The sequence below is a fragment of the Diplotaxodon limnothrissa genome, linkage group LG20 (genome assembly GCF_057381915.1).
Source record: "Diplotaxodon limnothrissa isolate DT_005_m linkage group LG20, D_limnothrissa_male_GT1.1, whole genome shotgun sequence".
Taxonomy (NCBI): domain Eukaryota; kingdom Metazoa; phylum Chordata; class Actinopteri; order Cichliformes; family Cichlidae; genus Diplotaxodon; species Diplotaxodon limnothrissa.
The window spans coordinates 14,807,786-14,826,547 of record NC_140615.1 but is presented as its reverse complement, the minus strand read 5'-3'; the positions used below and the strand labels follow the sequence as shown (position 1 = coordinate 14,826,547).

At 41.3% G+C, this 18,762-nt stretch overlaps 1 protein-coding gene across 1 annotated transcript in view; it reads right to left on the bottom strand.

The window, feature by feature from the left end:
* LOC146610707 (plexin-A1-like) overlaps positions 1–18,762 on the bottom strand; it is a 280,809-nt gene that overhangs the window by 6,387 nt on the left and 255,660 nt on the right. The window contains exons 21-30 of the mRNA XM_085344897.1: positions 17,627–17,724; positions 17,112–17,270; positions 15,165–15,231; positions 10,249–10,395; positions 9,576–9,735; positions 8,122–8,225; positions 7,921–8,017; positions 5,378–5,568; positions 2,386–2,555; positions 1,515–1,727 (exon numbers count right to left, since the gene is read on the bottom strand). Of these exons, the coding sequence (XP_085201023.1) occupies positions 1,515–1,727; positions 2,386–2,555; positions 5,378–5,568; positions 7,921–8,017; positions 8,122–8,225; positions 9,576–9,735; positions 10,249–10,395; positions 15,165–15,231; positions 17,112–17,270; positions 17,627–17,724 (1,406 nt within the window). The remainder of the gene's footprint in view (positions 1–1,514; positions 1,728–2,385; positions 2,556–5,377; positions 5,569–7,920; positions 8,018–8,121; positions 8,226–9,575; positions 9,736–10,248; positions 10,396–15,164; positions 15,232–17,111; positions 17,271–17,626; positions 17,725–18,762) is intronic.

The window sequence follows — 18,762 nt, the reverse complement described above, 5'->3', positions numbered from 1 at the left end:
CACTGTGCATTTCCCTGTTTTGGTTTTAACTTCTTATCCTGCTGACCATGTATGGAGGCTGGTTAAGTCTGGACTGTACCAATGCTGTACAGGTGTGTAACAATTCCTCCACGACCTGCTTACTACCTAAAGTAGCTATGTGTGGTGAAAGGGGGTAGCGGGAGGAGGGTCACCTGGGTCCGGCTGAGGGCAGCCTTTGTTTAACCCGGGGGGAATATGTAACAGCCCTTTAAGACACCCAAGTCGAGGGTTGATGGTGTCATCAGTGTGTGCCACTGGTCTCTCTGCTCTCTCTCTCTGTGATGGTGTGGACATGTGCTTGCACGCTAGTACATGAGGAGGGACGGATTTTATGTTTTACCTCTCCAGACACCTTTGTTTGCAACGTTATGGGTTGTACGAACACTGTGCGCTATGTTTGTTAAGCTGCAGCCGTTCAACCGGGCTTATATGGTTGATGAAGAGAAGGTATATTAAAGAACACACTGTGGAATCCCCAACGCCAGCGTGAGTGTGTATTCTTTTGGCTACCCTGCTAGGTGTTTTGCCGCCTCCTCTCAACCACTAAACGCAACCCGACGTTACACAGTGAAAAACCTGGAAATCTAAAAAGGATTAAAAATCAACATTATATATATATATACATATATATATATATATATATATATATACACACACACACATATATATGTATGTAGAGGTGGTGTAATGCACGCTGCTGAGCAGCAGATAGCTTCCCCTCCCTAAGCCTGGTTCTGCTGAGGTTCCTTCCTGTTAAAAAGGAGTTTTGCCTCCCCACTGTTGCCAAGTCCGAGCTTACAGGAAATCATCTAATTCGTTTTTCTTTCTATTATTATGGGGACTTTACCTAACTAATATAATATACTAATATAAGGCACCTTAAGGTAACTGTTCTTGAGATTTGGTGCTATATAAAAAAAACTAAATTGAATTGAATTCAGGTAAATTTAATTACACAAAATTTGAATGAATTGAAGGAGAAACATGAACAGAGCGCCTCTTGCCCCTAAAGTGGAACCGCAGGTGGTGCGATCACTTAAACATCCTGGAGTTGGGCAGAAGATTAAGAGGCTATGGCTGCTTCTTAGCAAAATCCAGTGAAACCTTTGTCTTCTTCTTTCTTTTTGTCTTAGAACTGATCCATATGGAGCAGCTCTCACTGTAATTTTACTCACTCTTTATAGTACACTGTATTATATAGTGATCGAGACAGCTGTAATTACTGCAGAGTGGTTTCTTTGCAGTAATTTAATCCCAACTATTATGCTTTAAATGCCAGATAAAGTTCAGCCTGTAACGTTGCTACAGTCTTACAGCTGTTTTTAGCTTAATAGTTTAATAGTGTAATTAACTTTGATTATAACGCTCCAACTCATTTTTCTCTCACAGCTCATGAGGAACTTTTAACATTTAAACTGCGGATACAAAAGGTGTCCTCCCATCAAACGTAGCTGTTCTCAAAGTCTTCGCGTTTGGGTCAAACTCTGACTCACCTCTCGACCCAGTTCTTGTAATTGGGGATGTCTTTAGCGTAGAGAAGCTTATTTGAAGGCGAGTCTTTGCCTAGTTTGTGCTCCGATGTTGAACAGGAGTCCATGAAGGTCTGGGCCACCACGGACAGACAAGCATCTGTGATGCTGTTCTTATGAATGTCGAATACAAACTGTGGGTTCTTGATCACGTTCACCCAGAACCGGAGAGGGAGACTGGAGAGAGAGCAAGAGAATAAAACCCAAAAAAGGTTTATTTCGAAATAAAAATGTAACATCGTGTGATTAAGTGCTTTCCGTCACTAGCTTAATTCCACTTGTAGTTCTGTTTTTTTCTAATTAGTTCACTGTGTGCATTAAAGCCGGCTTTAATGCACACAGGCAGTGCCGGGGTCCTCGGGGATCGTAGCAGCTGTGTGGCTGGAGACGAATGCTCTTCATTGCTACGGAAACGCAAAATTTTATTAAATAATTTATGAATTACAAACACTGCAAATCTAGTCTGAAGATCTTATTATAGGAAGCACCCAACACAGCATTTTTTACATTTTTCTATACATTTTGCAGACTTGGATGTATCGATTTAATTCAGTGCAGCATTGTTTACAAGGATATTTACTTTGCAGACACTGCGATTATTACTATATTTTGGCATCCATTCAAATCTCTTTGAAATGCACTTTGATTGCAGTCATTTTCAGCGAGATTTAGACTCCAGCGCAAATGTCACCAGGGCCAAACGTGAAAAGCGCCTGAAGATCTCATTACGCTGGAGGTGAAATTTGATTGAACCGAACAGGGTTACATCCGGTTTCGAGAACACTTTACATTTAAGGGGAATTAGTTTTTCAGCGGCTGCAGATTTCTGACTCACCAGTTGCTCTTCCAGGTATGTCGTACATCATAGTCTGTGATGGAGTGTTTGTCAGCCTGCTCGTCCAGAAAGTCAAACATATACTTGATGGCCAGGGGCAACGCGCTACCTCTGTGGGCTGTGCTGAAGATGGTCTCAAACAGGTCGTCCACAAACTTCTGTAACGTACCCTAAATGAAGGAAATCAGGGTGTACTTTAAAAAAGAAATGTAAGGAATATTTTAACAGTAATTGTAGCTGTAATATCAACTGTTTTAATAATTTCGAGAGGTTATTACAGACCAACAAACTGACTAAACTTCTGCTAACATAGAGGTGCTCACACTTGCTGATCAAACATCTGGCTGCTACTTTTAATTTCTATGGGATGTACTTAGTTTTTTTTTTAACTTTTCTCAACAGTTTTCACTACACTGTCGGGTTGTTTTTAGTCTATAGGCAATCACTGAAAGTCTTATTTAAATGTTGCTGTGATTCCCACCACACCGGTCAAAATGGCTTAGAGGTCTTTGATATTAATGATGATTATATACAAGCATAAGCTGCACTCTTATGTTGAACAAGCATTCTGACATTTTAGTACAGGTGGTGTTCCCATATTATGGTAATCGCTCTGACCTTTCTGATATTTCTGTCAGAACCACTTTAGTCACAAGAGGACTGTTATTTTAGTGGCTGTAATTTATATATGGAAGTGTGCCTCTGTTCTGGGACCTCCTCACCGCTCTAAACGCATACACAGAAAGCCAAAAGGCAAGGAGAGCAGTGCAGCAGTCAGTAAGAGCGAACATGACTTGAAATAGAGGAGCTGGGGTGGAAGTGGTTTGCAGAGTGGGTTAATAACACTTTTCATATGAGCCATCAGCAGATCTGTATGAAGAGCTGGATCAGGTAACTCTATGCTCAATGTTTGTTTTGGGTTTTTTTTCCTAACTTTTATTGATTCTCTACATATGTGTGCAATAATTTCTTAGGATTAAAAACATTCCCACATATGCTTCCCTTTCAAATCAGCCTGACTATTAATTAGAAAGGAGGAATATCTCAGAGCTCAGGAAGCCAGCATCAACATAAGCAGTTTCATGGCACTGTGAAGCAGAATATAATGTACCATTTCCAGCTACTTGTATCCACAGCACCTGAATGGGCCTCGAGCGTGTACATTGTTACTATGAATGGCCCCAGTGGGAATCACAGCGATAACTCTGGCTGTGAGACTTACTTGCTCTGCTGACTAAGCGCTGCAGAATCACAAACCAGAACCCCGGCTCTTGGATTTGGATAGCGCTTTCCTCCAATGACAATGCCTCAACATAATTACCTCAAATGTAGCTAAATTAATTTCCCTAACACCACATTTGTCACCCCGACTTCTCCATCTGGCAGAATCTATTACTGAGGAAATATATGTCGGGATCATATTTAGTCAGCCGCTGCAAAATGGAGCAGGAATTATTCCTGCAACGCTTGTGAATGAAAGCAGGTAGATCTGCATAGACGAGACGCCGGGGCAAACGGGTTTGGAAAGGCAGCCATAAGAGAGACAAGGACAAGATGAGCTTCTGAATTGCATTTGCCTCTCAGTTTTTTTTCATCATACATCGCCAAATCTTCAATCCCTCAACAAATTACTCTTCTCCTGACACCTTGTGTATCTGCCTCCCTACCCTCTGCACCACAAGCCCACCTTTTTATTAATCTGTTTTTTCTTATTACCACTGGAAATTGAAAAGCCAGCTTGCTTGTAACTGCTGCCCATTGCTACATTTCCCTCCCCCCTCCTACAATTAGAAAGGAGAAGGTGAACTGAAAGACAATGAAGGAGAGGGGCAAAGACAGGCGGCCTGTTTTGTAATGCAAGATTCCAAGATGGAGGGAATGGTTACGAGTATGTTTAGCTTCACCGGTAACACATTTAGTCAGTACATTTCACTTGCTTCATGTACAATAAAGGCTTTGAAGCAATCTCGCCCAATGTAAAGACTCAGACAGAGTTATTAACACTTAAAGAGAGGGACTACATACATGCCTACTAATTTTCTACCAAAATTCTTCTCGGAAAACAAAACCAACCACTGAAACTGCACTTCTATCTGTGTCCTGTCACTTTCCTTCCACTGGCGTACCACAAGGATGGGTGCTTGGTCCCCCTACTCTTGTCTGACGATACCCAGCTATTGTACCTTCCTAACGAGCTGTCTCACAGCACACCTCAGCCCACCCAAACACCATGATGGATGGCTACCTTCGGCTCAACTTCTCTAAGACTGAACTGGGGACCATCTGTTCAGCCCGGCGTTATGTTTTGTCTACACAGAAAGCATTTCAGCTGTGTTTTCCCCCCTTGTTGTCTGTCTATTCTCTACTGGAACAGATAAGCTCCTATCTTAATAAATCCATCTGTCTGCACAGGCTGTGTAATGTCTCAGATTTTACTCTTTACTGTATCCCCAGACCCAAAGCATATTTACACTTTTGGAGTATATGTTCTTACTCATTATGTGTGTAACAAGAGTGGCTGTATACTGGGTTCTCAGTGCCTCCAGACACTGATATAAGTATTCATCCCCTCGCCAACCCTTGTCTCCTGCGTGGGCTTGCAAAAAGCCTTCTAATTTTCTACCTTGTGGGTCTGTTCTGTGAAGTTTCAATCTGTGAATGTAGTGGGTCTTTGACCTGATCTCCTGTGATGACAAACCAATTGCTAGTTGCATAAATATTCTCATCAATGTCTGTGATGATGTAATTTGATAAAGATAAAGACCCCTCAAAGATGTGGGGACACTCTGTATTAGAAGCTTCCTCTCCTTTTAAATAGGTGAGGTGAATCACTCTGCACGAAAGAGCTGAAAATGCTGAAGAAGAGTTTTACTATTAGGTTTTAGTGTCCCCCTGATGGTTTCAAGTGCTGTTTAAGAGGTTTTTCCACTCTGACTAGAATCAATATATATATAAAAAAGAAGAGAGTGCTGTTTACACCCCTGCCCCTTACTTTTGTAGCCAGCAGCCTGGTCAGGTAGATCTCAGAGACCATCTTGCTTCCCCGGTCGCCCTCCCTCTGGTCTGAGTGGTCGTGGTTTTTCACCAGGTGCCACAGTTTGGTTCCGCTCTCCAGATCGGGGGTGATCATGGGCGTTCGAGAACGTAGGCTGTCTGGACTACTGGCCGTCCTCAGCATACTCTCTAAATGAGACAAAAACAGAATTACTGTAGAATTACTGAAAATACTCAAAAATGGTTTAACTGACCCAGAATCTCTACCATCTGTGTCTGGTTCATTATTCATTGTGAGAGTGTCATGATTGGAATAAAGCAAGAAGAAATCTGTGACTATTTCATGTAGGATGGGGGGAGGGAATGTGCCAGGGAGGTAAGGTGCACAATATCTGCTGAATATCTCTTGTTTCTGGGGTAGAAAGCTGGACTGGAGAGAAGAGGTGGCGAGACCAAAGATGCTAATGTGTGTAACCATCCACATGCTTGGTGAAAGGACAGTAAGGAGTGTGGATGATAGAGGAGAAGTAAATATATGGGGAGGGTGGAGGGGGGGTGACGGGAAAAAAAAGGGGGAGTGGGCGAGCGAAATGGACGGAGAGTCAAAAAGGTCAGGAGAGAGGGGTGAAATGGAGAGTAATGGGAGTGCATGGGATAGAAGAGTGAATGAGGCTGAGTGGGATGGTGTAGAGCGCTGCTGTTGCTTTTGCCAGTGGGGTGCTGAGTGGCTTTGATTCCAAGCTCATCATGACCATTGGTGGCCAACAATTTTGCCTGTTCTAATAACACCCCGCTACATGCACACATTCATGCACGAGGCACACCAACAGGATCATAATAACAAACAAAAGGGACACAGTCAAAGAGACTTTTTAACCAAACTTTTTTTCACAGTGGAGCAAAATAGCTGGAGCCTTGCAGCAGTGTGAGATAGTTCACTACAAGAGAGGTTCAGAAATGAAACAGGTCCTCAATAATGCCATTCTCAAACAGTGTAGGTGTTGTGTGATGCACTGATTAAACCATTTATTTTGTTCCAAGTAGAATCAATAGAAACTGGCATATTTGCAGTGAGAAAGAATTTTTAGTCGGTACTCCCATATTTCAGTTAATCATACGTCTACTTGCATATAATATGGGCCACTTGTGCTGTTAAACCCTCGGTAATATCTATCAGCTTATCAAGTTTTGTGGTTGTGTTGATTTTCTCTAGCAGATGCTGTAAAAATGCCCTGCAAAAAACACATTTCTACACCTGCCAACATGTAGCTTTGAATAGTACTGGATTTAGAAGTTAAAGGTCAAATATTTCTATCAGCAGGTGAAGACTCTGAGCTGCAAGGAGGGTGAATATTGGACATGCATTCATCAGGTGGCAAGAAATATGACTCCAAGGAGACAGAATGCTGGTGTGTAAACAGGCAGCAGTTTTCTACTGCTATTTATTTGCCTTAAAAGCATAAAATACAATTTCAGATAAAGAGTCAGTTTAAACAACGTGTGGAATCCTGACAATAGTGTGTTTAAGTTAATAATATATTAACCTTTCAAACATACAAAATAGGCGTCCCACCAGGCTCCAAACTGGGACCACTTTTTTTGATGTGACGTAAAAGGGTTACATCTTGGATAAGTTGTCATGACAGCCAGGTGAAATATATGAAGTAAATACGAAGTATGAATAAATACAATGAATGCTTCATATTAAATAAGAAGAAGTTTGCTGATGCTCAATAAAATAATTGTTGGGAGTTGGGCATGAATCTTTTTTAGCTTTTTCATTTTGGCATGAGGTATGCTAGAAATACAGTTTGAGAACAGCTGTCATTGAAAATAAACACTTTGACCAGCACTATTTTTTCTGAATGCTACATTTGAGGGAAAAAGGACACATCTGACTTTTCCACTATTTTCAGGTCGCGCAATTGACATCAGAGTCGGCATTCAGCAGAAAATTCTAACCTAAACATTTCATTTTTTGGCACAGGCGTTTTTGGAGAACAGCCACACTGATTTGGGGCTACAGCAGATCAGCGGCAATGATAGCAGCTGTGCATGTGTGAGGGTTAATACCCACTCAGCATCAGATGAGGGTTCAGTTTTTTTTCTCACCTCAGAGTAATTTATCCTCTAAATGGTTTAATTTTCCAGTGGAAAATACCATACTGTTGCTGGGGCTCTGTCTATCTGACTGCTACGTGTCCTCTCGCTCTCTCTCTCCATCTCTTTTTCACTCTGTCAGCTGGGGATCGAGGTGTCTACTTTAATGCCTGTCATTTATGGACTGCTTGGAAATAGCCGTGGAATAGCCTTGGCCTGCGCTGATGGCAGTGGATAAAAAGGATTGCCATTCACTCAGATGGAGGTAAAAAAAAAAAAGAAAAAAAAAAGTACCCCAATCATGGCCATGACAAACAAAGACAAAGACTGAATGAAAGCGAGTTAGAGGCTCTGAGGGGAGGCGAGCGGTCAGAGAAATGATAGGATCATTGACAGACTGATTTAAACAGGATCGAGGCACGATGGGAATGGGAGCCGTACCGTATCTGCTGAGGCTTTTGGTGAAGGTGGAGGAGTTGGAGATGTTGTAGGCAGAGTTCTGCTTTGGCACCAGGGCAATCACTGAACCATCTGTTACCTGCACAACAAAAACAATACACACACACACCACCAAAATATTCAGTGTATTACTCTTGCTGAGTAGCTGGCTCTTGACGTCTGTCCTGCTTTGTGCTCGTGTACCTGATAGTGAGCCAGCGTGTTGAGTCTTTTCCAGTCGTTGTCAATCTTAGTTGTGACATCTTCATCCTGCAGGATGATTCTGGCTATCCGACCTTGACGCCATTCTTTGAAAAGAGGAAAGCCGAGTTGATGGCAAAAAGCACAAACACAAATTGCATGTGTGTGTCATGAAACTGTGTATCACTTGCCATCATTTTGCATTTGTGTTTTTTATATCTTCAATGTAAAAGAGGTAGTTAGTAGGTTTATTAAATTTTACACTGCAAAATTACATTAAAGCAACTAACAATTGATCAAAAGCCTGTATCCAATGTGAGAAAAGTCCCTGGACTTAACATTCCCGAGAACAACAGAGAATTGATACTCTGTCGTTTGCCTCATTTCCACAGAGCAGTTTATTCTCTTTAAGCTTATTGGTTTTTCTTACTGAGTGGCTATTTGCAACATTAAAAGTCCAGATAATGATGCCGCATGCTTACTCTGCAGTATCGTGCAGCAAGCAAGCAACGTTAGCAGCAACCCGAGTCACTGAGGGAGGGGCTAAAATGAGAGCAGGGTTCTTTATGGTAAAAGCTCGAGATATTTTAATCTGTTGGATGGATAAACTGCTGTCACACCAAAAATAATAATAATAATAATTAAAGAAACACATTTTAATCAGAGAGCTGCATCAAGTAAGTTAAACTTCTTAGTTGTGAGGTATGCATACAAGAATGTGCGGGCCATACTAACTACTGAGTTAGTCATTTTAAGTTTCGGCAAAATGGACAAGCCTGCTGGATCACTTTTATTTCCATCAAACAATGTGGCATCCTTTCATTCCTAACACATCACTAAGTCCATATTGATACAGATATCAGTTTTTGCCCATTAAGATCTGATCTATGCATGTCTTTTATCCTGTCTTTCTTCTCTTACTCCAACCGTTCACAGCAGATGGCCCTGCCCCGCCCTGAGCATGGTGTTGCTGGAGGTTTCTTCCTGTTAAAAGGGAATTTTTCCTTCCCACAGTCGCCAAAGTGCTTGCTCATACGGGGTTTTTCTCTGTATGTATTATTGTAGGGTCTACCTTACAATATAAAGCGCCTTGAGGTGACTGTTGTTGTGATTTGGGGCTGTATAAATAAAATTGAATTGAATGTATATTTAAATTATACACATATATTACATACATATATATGGGTTTCTAGACTTTTCTAATGCTTTTAAGTCATCAAAAAAGTTTTTCAGATTAACGTCATGGCAATCTGGGCTTAAAGGCATCGCTGAATGTAGTATGTTCATTAAAGCTAAAATGGGACAATGAGCTACAGTGCACTGATCTCACCCGACTACTGGATTTATGCAATTCTTATTGCAGACGTCTAAACAAAATGACTGGAAAAAAACAAATGAATCTGCTTTTATTTGATTTTATCTCATTAAGCCTGCACATACAGTCCTGCATGTCTTACCCAGGTCCATATCAGAAGCCTTTGGCCTTTGCGAATAGGGGCTGCCTTTGTACACGGCATCGAGCAGCTTCTCTTTGACCTGAGTGATAGTGTCGCAGTTGAGACACTTGACTGTCACCTCCGGGGCGTTCTCATTCTCTGGATTTACACAGTGCAGCGTCTGGAAACATTTAAAAAAAAAGCATAAAAATGGAAGAAAAATGGAAAAGACAAAAGAAATTAGGCTTTATCAGGAATATGTCAAGAACGCTGCAAACAATGAGCACTGGTTAGTTGAATGGTGTAAACGGTTGTTCAGGTTGTCCAGCATCACTCTCGCACCCAGTTTGTTTACAGCAGCTCATTTTCAAACCTGGACACATCCCTCGTCTATTTAGGCAGTTTGAGAACATAATAACTCGGCATTCGCACTTGGGAGCGGACCAAAACAACTGTAGCAGACCCCGCTGATGAGTAGGTTTGCCTGCATGTTTCCAAGCTAGACCTGTTTTGTTAACACTGGGCAGCAAATGGGACGGTCCACGGCCAACTCCCTCCAAATGCACCGCACGCTTTAACAACCCGCATTTCAGCAGCTGACTGTTTAGACTCTCATGTGACTAAAACTTAACAAATCGAATGATTCGGTCCCGAGCAGATGAAACGGGCCTCGAGACACAGCGAGTTTACTGACCAGTGTTTTGTAGTCAATCTGTTGTCTGATGAGCTTGTCCTCACTAAGGGAGTAGCGGGCTTCTCCTGTGATGGCGTCGATGGGTCCCTTCTCCATCTGCTGCTTGATGGCACAGTAAAGCATGAAAAGAGGCTCCCCGGCACACTCCTGGCGAGAGACGAGGCAGAAACAGACGAGTTATCTGGAGATCAAACACAGCGCGATTTTTCTCTTTTATGTCAGAAACAGTCCTAAAGAGGGAAAACCGCCCAATAATTCAAAAATCCCCCCAAAATTTAAAATGAAAATAAACAAAACCCCTAACAGAACTTAATAAACACAGTGATTCAATTTAAATCTGGTTCCTAAGAACGTTTGCTACTCTGAAGACACTGGGAATACTTAAATGTGTAAATTAATAACAGCGATGCAAAATGCTGTGTGTAGTAAGGCGCTCACATAAATGAGTAAATGAGGTAAGTGTGTGTTTTTGCAAGTGTCTGGAGAGCAATTAAAAACAACAAAAACTGGGTAGAATTTACGCTCAGTGGCCACTTCATTAGATACACATTCCCAGTAGTGGGTTGTTGGGGGTTTTTGGCCTACAGAACAGCCTCAATCCTTTGTGGCATACATTCAACATTCCTCAGAGATTTTGGCCCATGCTGACATGACAGCATCACACAGAATACATCCATGGTGGGAAATCTTCTATTCCACCAAATCCCAGACATTTGGGTTGAGTGGACTGATCAGGTGGATCATTCTGGACCTGAGATGGTTGTGTGGCACCAACAACTACGTCAAACTCACTTTTCTTCCTCCTTCTGATGCTCTCTTTGAACTTCAGCAGTTTAGTCTACTGTGTGACTAGCTGATTAAATATTTGTGTTAATGAGCAGTTGAAAAGGTGTACCTAATGAACACTTTTGGAATCGTGACTTATCCATTCATCTTTCAAGAAGAGGGTGACAAAATACATGAATAATTAAAGAGCTTGACGGTGAAAACTTAAAAAAAAAAAAAAAACAGGATTCATTTGCTCAAACTGGAGATGGAATATTTCTGTAACTGTGTGCAGAGTAACATCCAAGTTAATGCATCACGGACCGACTGACATGGCTGGAAAACTGCATGAAAAAGAATTCTTCACCGTCACGTTTCCCTCTCACTCCCCCCTTTATAGCCTATCTGTCCGTGTGCGTCCGATAAAACGGCACCAAGGATTTTACATTTGGTTTCCCCAGACGTTCAAATTCAGATGCAATTTTCTGTGCCGTGGTGAGCAGTCAGAGGCGATAAATTAGGTGCGGCAGCTGCTTTTCTCCCTCCTTTGTTGTCATACGGTTCTTCCCGTATTTTCTACCTCTGAATAAAGAATGCCTCAAAATGTTTACAGCGTGAAATCAAAAAAGCAACTTTTAGAGTTTCCTCAATTATGCAAAACACACATCATCATCATCATCATCAAAAAAAAATAACTTTAGTTAAATTAGTTACTAGTGATTGAATTTCTGGCTTTCTTTAACAAATCCTGGCAATTTCTAACACTGTCAATGATCTGTAAACGAACGAGATGAAATTTCAGACCTACCCGGAATGACGTCTCAAGATGTGAAGGACACAGTGGTGTTATGTAAACATCTTTCCTTTTTTTTGTTCCAGAGGGAGGCTGAAAGCAGCGTTACGTAAATCTTTTCAGCCTTCTCTCGGAGCCGAGCTTATGCGACCAGACATAGATGTTATAAATATGTTGCCCACTCTCCGCTCCATCAAAGACACTTGCCAATCAATAGTGTCATTAGTCATCACTTGGGCCCAAGGAAAAACACTTGCGAATGAAGTAGCGGCAGTTTAGAGGAGAGAGAAAGGACACATCACAGCCAATACTCATCCTGACGAGAGTTTAATGATCGACCGCGCAGTGCTCAGGGAGACACTTCAGACTGTGTGCGCGTGTGCGTCTGCTAGAGATGCATGAGGTCCAGCTGAGAGCAGGGGAAAGTACAAATTTATCCGTCTCACCTTCAAGCACACTTAACAACTCGCTTTTTCTTTCTAGCGCGTGCATTCCTCCCTTGCGTCCTTTTTTCCTTCTTTTCCACCATAATAAAAATCCTCAGTTCTTTATTCTTACACCATCTTCCTTCTTTACTTTTTCATCTATTTCCCTCATATATATTCACACATTACATTGCAAAGTCCAATGTAAAAAATAAAAGGAATAGGAGGTTTGTCTTCAATACAGTGGCTAAAATGGCCATCGCCGTTCCACCTAATTGTGTTTTTTGTAGTACACCAAAGGTGGAGGCGAAGAGAACCTGTAGGTGTTTTAATCAGCGTCTGCACCTTCAAACTCAAGAAATGAAGGATCGTACCTATGTTTTATCATCTGAGAGGCGTCCCTTTCACCAAAGAAGCGAAAGAGACAACGGGACCTGCATCTGGATAAAATGCCACACATCAAGCTTCTTAAACTGAAGTCAGAGCATTAATACATGGAAATACGAATAAACATCCTTAGTTATTCCCAGTACTGTCACAATTATTTACTGTCAGCAGATTAAACATGTGACCCTCCCTTCTCCAAACAGTTGCCAACTAGCCAGCTAAAACAACAACAGTTGCTTATGTTGATTGAGTGTCAAAGTCCACCAATGCTAGATCTATCCCACTAACAGCCACTAACAGCAGCAAAAACAGCAGCGCTTATCAACAGAAAAGTTCAGAATATCCTCAACAACTCGGATCAGCATCGCTGTCATCAGACAGAATTCGTATCAGAGTCCTATTACAAAGTTTTACAGCCTCCTCCAGAAACGAGGACACGTAATAACATCTGACGTAAACAGTCGACTAACTGATTGTGTACTTGAACTGGGAGGTACTTGAAATTCAGTTGACGGCAATCTGTGAACTACTGACACCTAGTGGTCATATTTACCACACTGTACCTTTAAAGTCAGAAGCCCGCATCATTCTCTCAGTGTTACAAAAAGGTTTCAACAAGTACGACAGACGACAATCGTGCAAACCAGCGTGGTTCTGCAGTACTTCAATCTAAAAAAATCCACCTCAGCATGAAGGCTGTGACAAAGCAAGCTAGAATATAACCACTCAGTGTGAGCAAAGGGCCATCATGTTCTGCTTGTGCTAGTGTCGCTAACGTTAGCCATGCTTGGCAAACTGATGTGACATGGAGTGTGTGGGATTTTATGCGTGGTTCCACGTTTTGGCGATATTTGGAAGACTTTTTATAGAAGGATGTGATTCATAGCATCAAACCGGTCTTAAATACACACATAATGGTTATTGCTTAACTTAGTTCATTAGCTTGTTCTAAAATTAAACTGTTTTCTGACTGATAAGATAGGTCAGATTTTTTGCGTCTAACTTGGGCAAATTAGGAAACTAAATTATCAGTCAGCAACATCTGTATTCTTTACTCCCAATTTTCTCAGCTTTTTTTTTTTAAACTTTCTTTTACAATTTTCTCCTCATTTTATTCACTTGCACTTCAAAAAATTGCTCCTGCTTCCTGTCATCCTTATTTTTCATTGCTTTCCCCTTTCTCTGCCCTCTTTTCACATCTTTGCCCTGCCTTTCTCTTTAACTCCTTGCTCCTTTCTCTTCACCTCTCTATTTTCCTAACTCCTAATTGTCACCCGCAACCTCCATTCATCTCCCCTCTCTCCGCCACCTCCGATGCCCATCTCTGACCTCTCCCTCCCCTCTTCTCTCCGTCATTCCATTGCTGCACGCTTTAAGAAGCTCGTTAGCATCTGGGCCAATTAGGTGGGCAGCTGCTAACGAGACAGAGCGAGCATACATTACAGCATTACGCTTCGGCTTTCTGCCTCCGTTGCTCGGCCGCTGCATGCTTGTCTATGAAATTTGCCTTTACTCCGCACGCTGCCTTCATTAGGGCTGCCTAATTGTATCCTGACATTTACATTTTAGGGGTATGATGACGGCTCTGGCTGTACAGGGAGAGGAAGAGGCTCACATTCCTACATTGCACTGAATGCTGTGTATTTATTAGTTTCCAGATTTAGAGATTTTATAGAAATAAAAATAATATTAATAATGATGACAATGAAAGCAGTTTAGGTAATTACGGTTGTTTGTTTTGGTAGAATTTAAGGACTTATTCCTGTAATATTCCAGTTATTGATTAATCACAATGAGATTAATGCGCAATTTAACACAGTCTTCTACACAGTCCACCCTCTCTTTCCCAAAATTACTCAACTTTCTTTTCTGCTGTGACTCCAATAATTATCACATTGCACTCTTAATATGATTAGGATTATACTGGCATATGAGGACAGCTCCAAGTCTTTCCGTATGTAATTAAAGTGTGGAAAGGAGAAGGGGAAACCCAATGAGAAGGACGAGAGAAGCATTAAAGAAAAAAAGAAAATCGCCTCACTCGGCTGTGCAATAGCGAGAGTAGGGGATGACGGACGGGAGAAGATAAAGGGAAAGGGCGACGCGCGAGGACAACGCGACCGACGTCCCGCCCCCTGGTGAGGCGAACGACCTCAAGGCAGAAAGGAGACTGACAGCGGAGCAATGACAACAAGAAACGAGGCAGATGAAAGGGAGATCAGAGGAAGAGAAGATGTGAGCTAAAAGAACAACAGAAAAGATCAGTGGAGAGGATGTGTCAGCTACACGAGTAAAATTACGTGAGGGGAGAAGATCTGTGGGCTTACCTAAAGAAAAAAAAGTCATTAAAAACAGAGAAGAAAAGGGTGCTGCTTAGAGGCTTTGATGATTTACTCTTATGTGTTCTGCACTGCTGAGGGAAGAAAACATGAAGGCCAAACAAGAAAAGCTTTTAAATAAAAACACACTGAGGTAAATGGAATAAAGAATTAATACAAGTCGGGAGCGTTAAATTAAGACTATTAATGCGAGTGATCGTTCCTTACCTTTAGGAACTTATACAAGAGGAATGTGAACCAGTTGGTCAGCATCTTCTCAGCGACAGACTCGGTTCTGATGCAAACAGAGAAAAGAAGGCAGAAACATGATGCTTGAAAAGAGACGTTTAAAGGAAACAACAACAGACCAACAGAGCTCTGATATCTCTGATAAAAGAAAAGATTCTCAGCCCTCATAAACATGAAGCAATTCTTTTATTAAAGGTTTATTTATTCAAATAAGTAATCGTTAAAGAAAAATATACTCAGTGTAAATGAATGTCAATCAAGTTCATTTCACCAGAGTCCATTAAAGTTGACGTGTTACATTATTACATTGTGACAAAATCACATGGAAATTTTTCAAATCTGTACTGCAACTTAAGAAAACAGCAGCAAACAGAAACACGCTGCAAAAGCATGTGAAACACAACGGAAGTTAAATAAAACACAATGAAAAAAAACATTTTATAAAACACGACAGAAGTGTTTTGGGGACACAAAAATGTGACGGAACAGCTGCAGAAGTGACAGAAAGCAAAAGGATCGCAGAGAGACACACTTCAAAGAGGAGGAGGATTCATCTCGTCGTGACGGCGATAAAAAGGTTGTTCGCATTATATAATATTGATACAGTATCGTAGATCCTATAAGCCTTTAAGATGCTTTCTGTTAGTTTTTCACTTCCGCAGCTGGTCCGTCACATTATTGTCTTCCGAAAAACTTCCATTTGTTTCTTTTGTGGCATTTTTTCTGTTTCCCTTGTGTTTTTGTGCTTTGGCAGCATTTTTGTATTTGCTGTACATTTGAACTCTCTGCAGAAAGAATGACATCATATGGTACTCATTACAAAAACAGTATTTAAGTCTGGTTGGAGTGAAGGAGCTGCTCTTGATTTCCAAAGAATTATCCGAAAAAACTGACATGGACATGAGGATTTTTGTGATAAGTCTTTCCTAAAACCGTTTTAACAAAATAAAAGTATATCCCCGTAGACAATAGAGTGCTTATCAAATTGATTAGAGCATCTGTCACGGAAACAAGAAAACACAAATATTTGAGAAATTTGCGAAAAACTCGTTTAAAATTGAAAACTACTCAATTCACATCTTTGTACCCAAATTTGAGCCGACACACTGAAACTTCTCTGAGAATCAAGCATAAAGTTTAACCGCTGAAACTGATTTTCTGTTTAAGAATGCAAGTAAATATCTGTCATTTAGCATCTTAATCAAAAATGAATCATGCGTTTTTGTAAAACAGCCCATGAACATTCGTGGATCGCAGTAGTTCTATTTCAGAATGAAAAATATCACCATTTTGATAAAGAACTTGCACATACATCTGGTACACCCAGAGAACTGCCGCTCACTGAATATTTTCTTGCTTTTGGACTGTTCTCTGCAAACCCGAGAGATGCTTGTGTTGGAAAGTCCCAGCAAATCAGCAGTTTCTCAAACTCACAATCACCTTTCCTCCACATTCTGATGCTCACTTTGAACTTCTGCAGGTCGTCTCGCCCATGTCTACATGCCTAAGCGCTCTGAGCTGATCCATGTGATCAGATATTTGTGAGAATTACATGTCAGCATTAATAAAGTGGTGTGTGAGTGTATAAAGCTAGCTAACCATGACTGGTTAAAAACTACGATTTCCTGCAGGTTAAGACGTTAACCTGTGATATTCTGCTGATTTCCAGCTTTCAGAAGGTGGACTGTCAAAACTGAACACTTAATATTAGCATAACTGTCCGTTATGCTAATATTGCTTTTCTGGAAGATGATGATGATTTTAATGAGCAAAGTGAGCAGAAATATAGATCCGGTCCATTTGCAGTCAAAGTTTGATATAAACTAATACTTGAAATGAAAAAGTAAAATTAGACAAAAGAAAACAGAAACATTAAAGAGATATCCCTTTTTAAATAATATGTTTATGCTGGCTTTACTTCCTCACCTCCTTAGCAGCAGTTTGGGATGGTTTTTGCTCTCCAGGTTTCTGTCTATCAGGTCGGATAACAGCTGTTTCAGGACCCCGGTGGCATACTCCATCTCCCCCTGCAGGGCCGTCATGATCAGAGACGCCACATTGCCTCGATCCCGCATCGAAAATGACCTACAAATACATTCAATGTTTTAAAAAAGGATCCTTTACAAGTGATTGACCTTGTTTTTGTTTGGCCCCATCTGAATTGTTCCTAGAAATACGTACGCGCCGTTAACCTCATAGCAATTCATTTAAATATTAATGCACATTTTATCTTAATTAAACTCTGTTTAGTCATAAAACATTTGGCTAAGTGCCTTACAGTAACTGTAGAGCTCCTAAAATGTGTTACTGCTTTCATAAACATACCTTTGCTTTTCTTTTCTTTTTTTCTTGATGCATTCATGTTTGTAAAAGCACACGTTCCCACCATATTACTAAAAATGAAGAACACTTATGAAATATACGAGTAAATAATGACAAACCTCTGGGCCTCCAGGGTTCGTATGAACGTCAGCAGGAAGTGCTTCTTTGTCAGCAGCTGGCCGAACAGGGTGAGCGCCTTCTCAACATTGGCAGGGACCTGGAGATGTTGGGTGTTGTAGACAGGGTTAAAGGGCTGCTTCATGAGAGGTCACTTCAAATAATGAGGTCAGAGGTATGTGAAAGTAATAGCGGTGAGGCAAAGGCTCAGGCTTCAGGCTGCTCTGATTCCAAGACTTTTTAAAATTAGTAGGTCTGTATGATATCAGTGAATATTCCTTATATGGTCCCAGGAACATAGCGCTGGCTGTGAGCACAGAAGCTCCCCGAACCTACTATTTAAGTCTTGTGTTGATCACAAAGCAGCTGGCTTAAAAGGGAAGGGGTGCTGAAACAGCTTGTTTCAGACAGTGAATGTACTCAGGGGCTATTTTTGAATTGTGAAACACTGAAAGCTGCTCTAGTAGTCCAAAAAGGAAAACATACAATCACCAATAAGCATAATAGGACTCCTCAAGCTTTGGATTCCTTAAACAATATCACAAAAGATTGCGATACGCACAGTACAAGTAATGAATCTATGACTCACTCTGGGCAAAGAGAGATTCCGAACACGTCTGCAAGCAGACATATGATGAGCTCAGACTGGCTTGTTAAACAGCGAGGTAAGACTGATTGGCTACTCTCCTCTCCTGCTGTGCTGCCGTGCGGCGTGTTCCACTTCAGATGATTTCAGCGGACAATTTTGACACGATTGTCTTCTTGACATCGGGGTCTGGGGTGTGTGCGCGTGGCTCAAAGCATCCTCCAGTTGAATATGGATAAGACGAGAATTTGAATTTACGGTCCTGAGCTTTAGCCATCTCACACGTTATCTCTGTCTGCGATGTTAGCGGTTAAACTCTACTTGTTTGGTATAATCACACCTGCTAGTGGGGTGAATGTGTTATACTACTTAAACGCCCTTAACTGAATCTTTTAATAACCCGCTGTCACATGGGGAACTCTGGCTTTTTATCAGTTTAAGGAACTTTCTTAGAATGTCGAAAGTCTAATCAGACCAGCCTGAACCAGCCGAGCATGAGAGGGAGTCCTCTGTCAAACAGAGCGGGAGGGAAAAGATGGAGAGGAGTAGAAG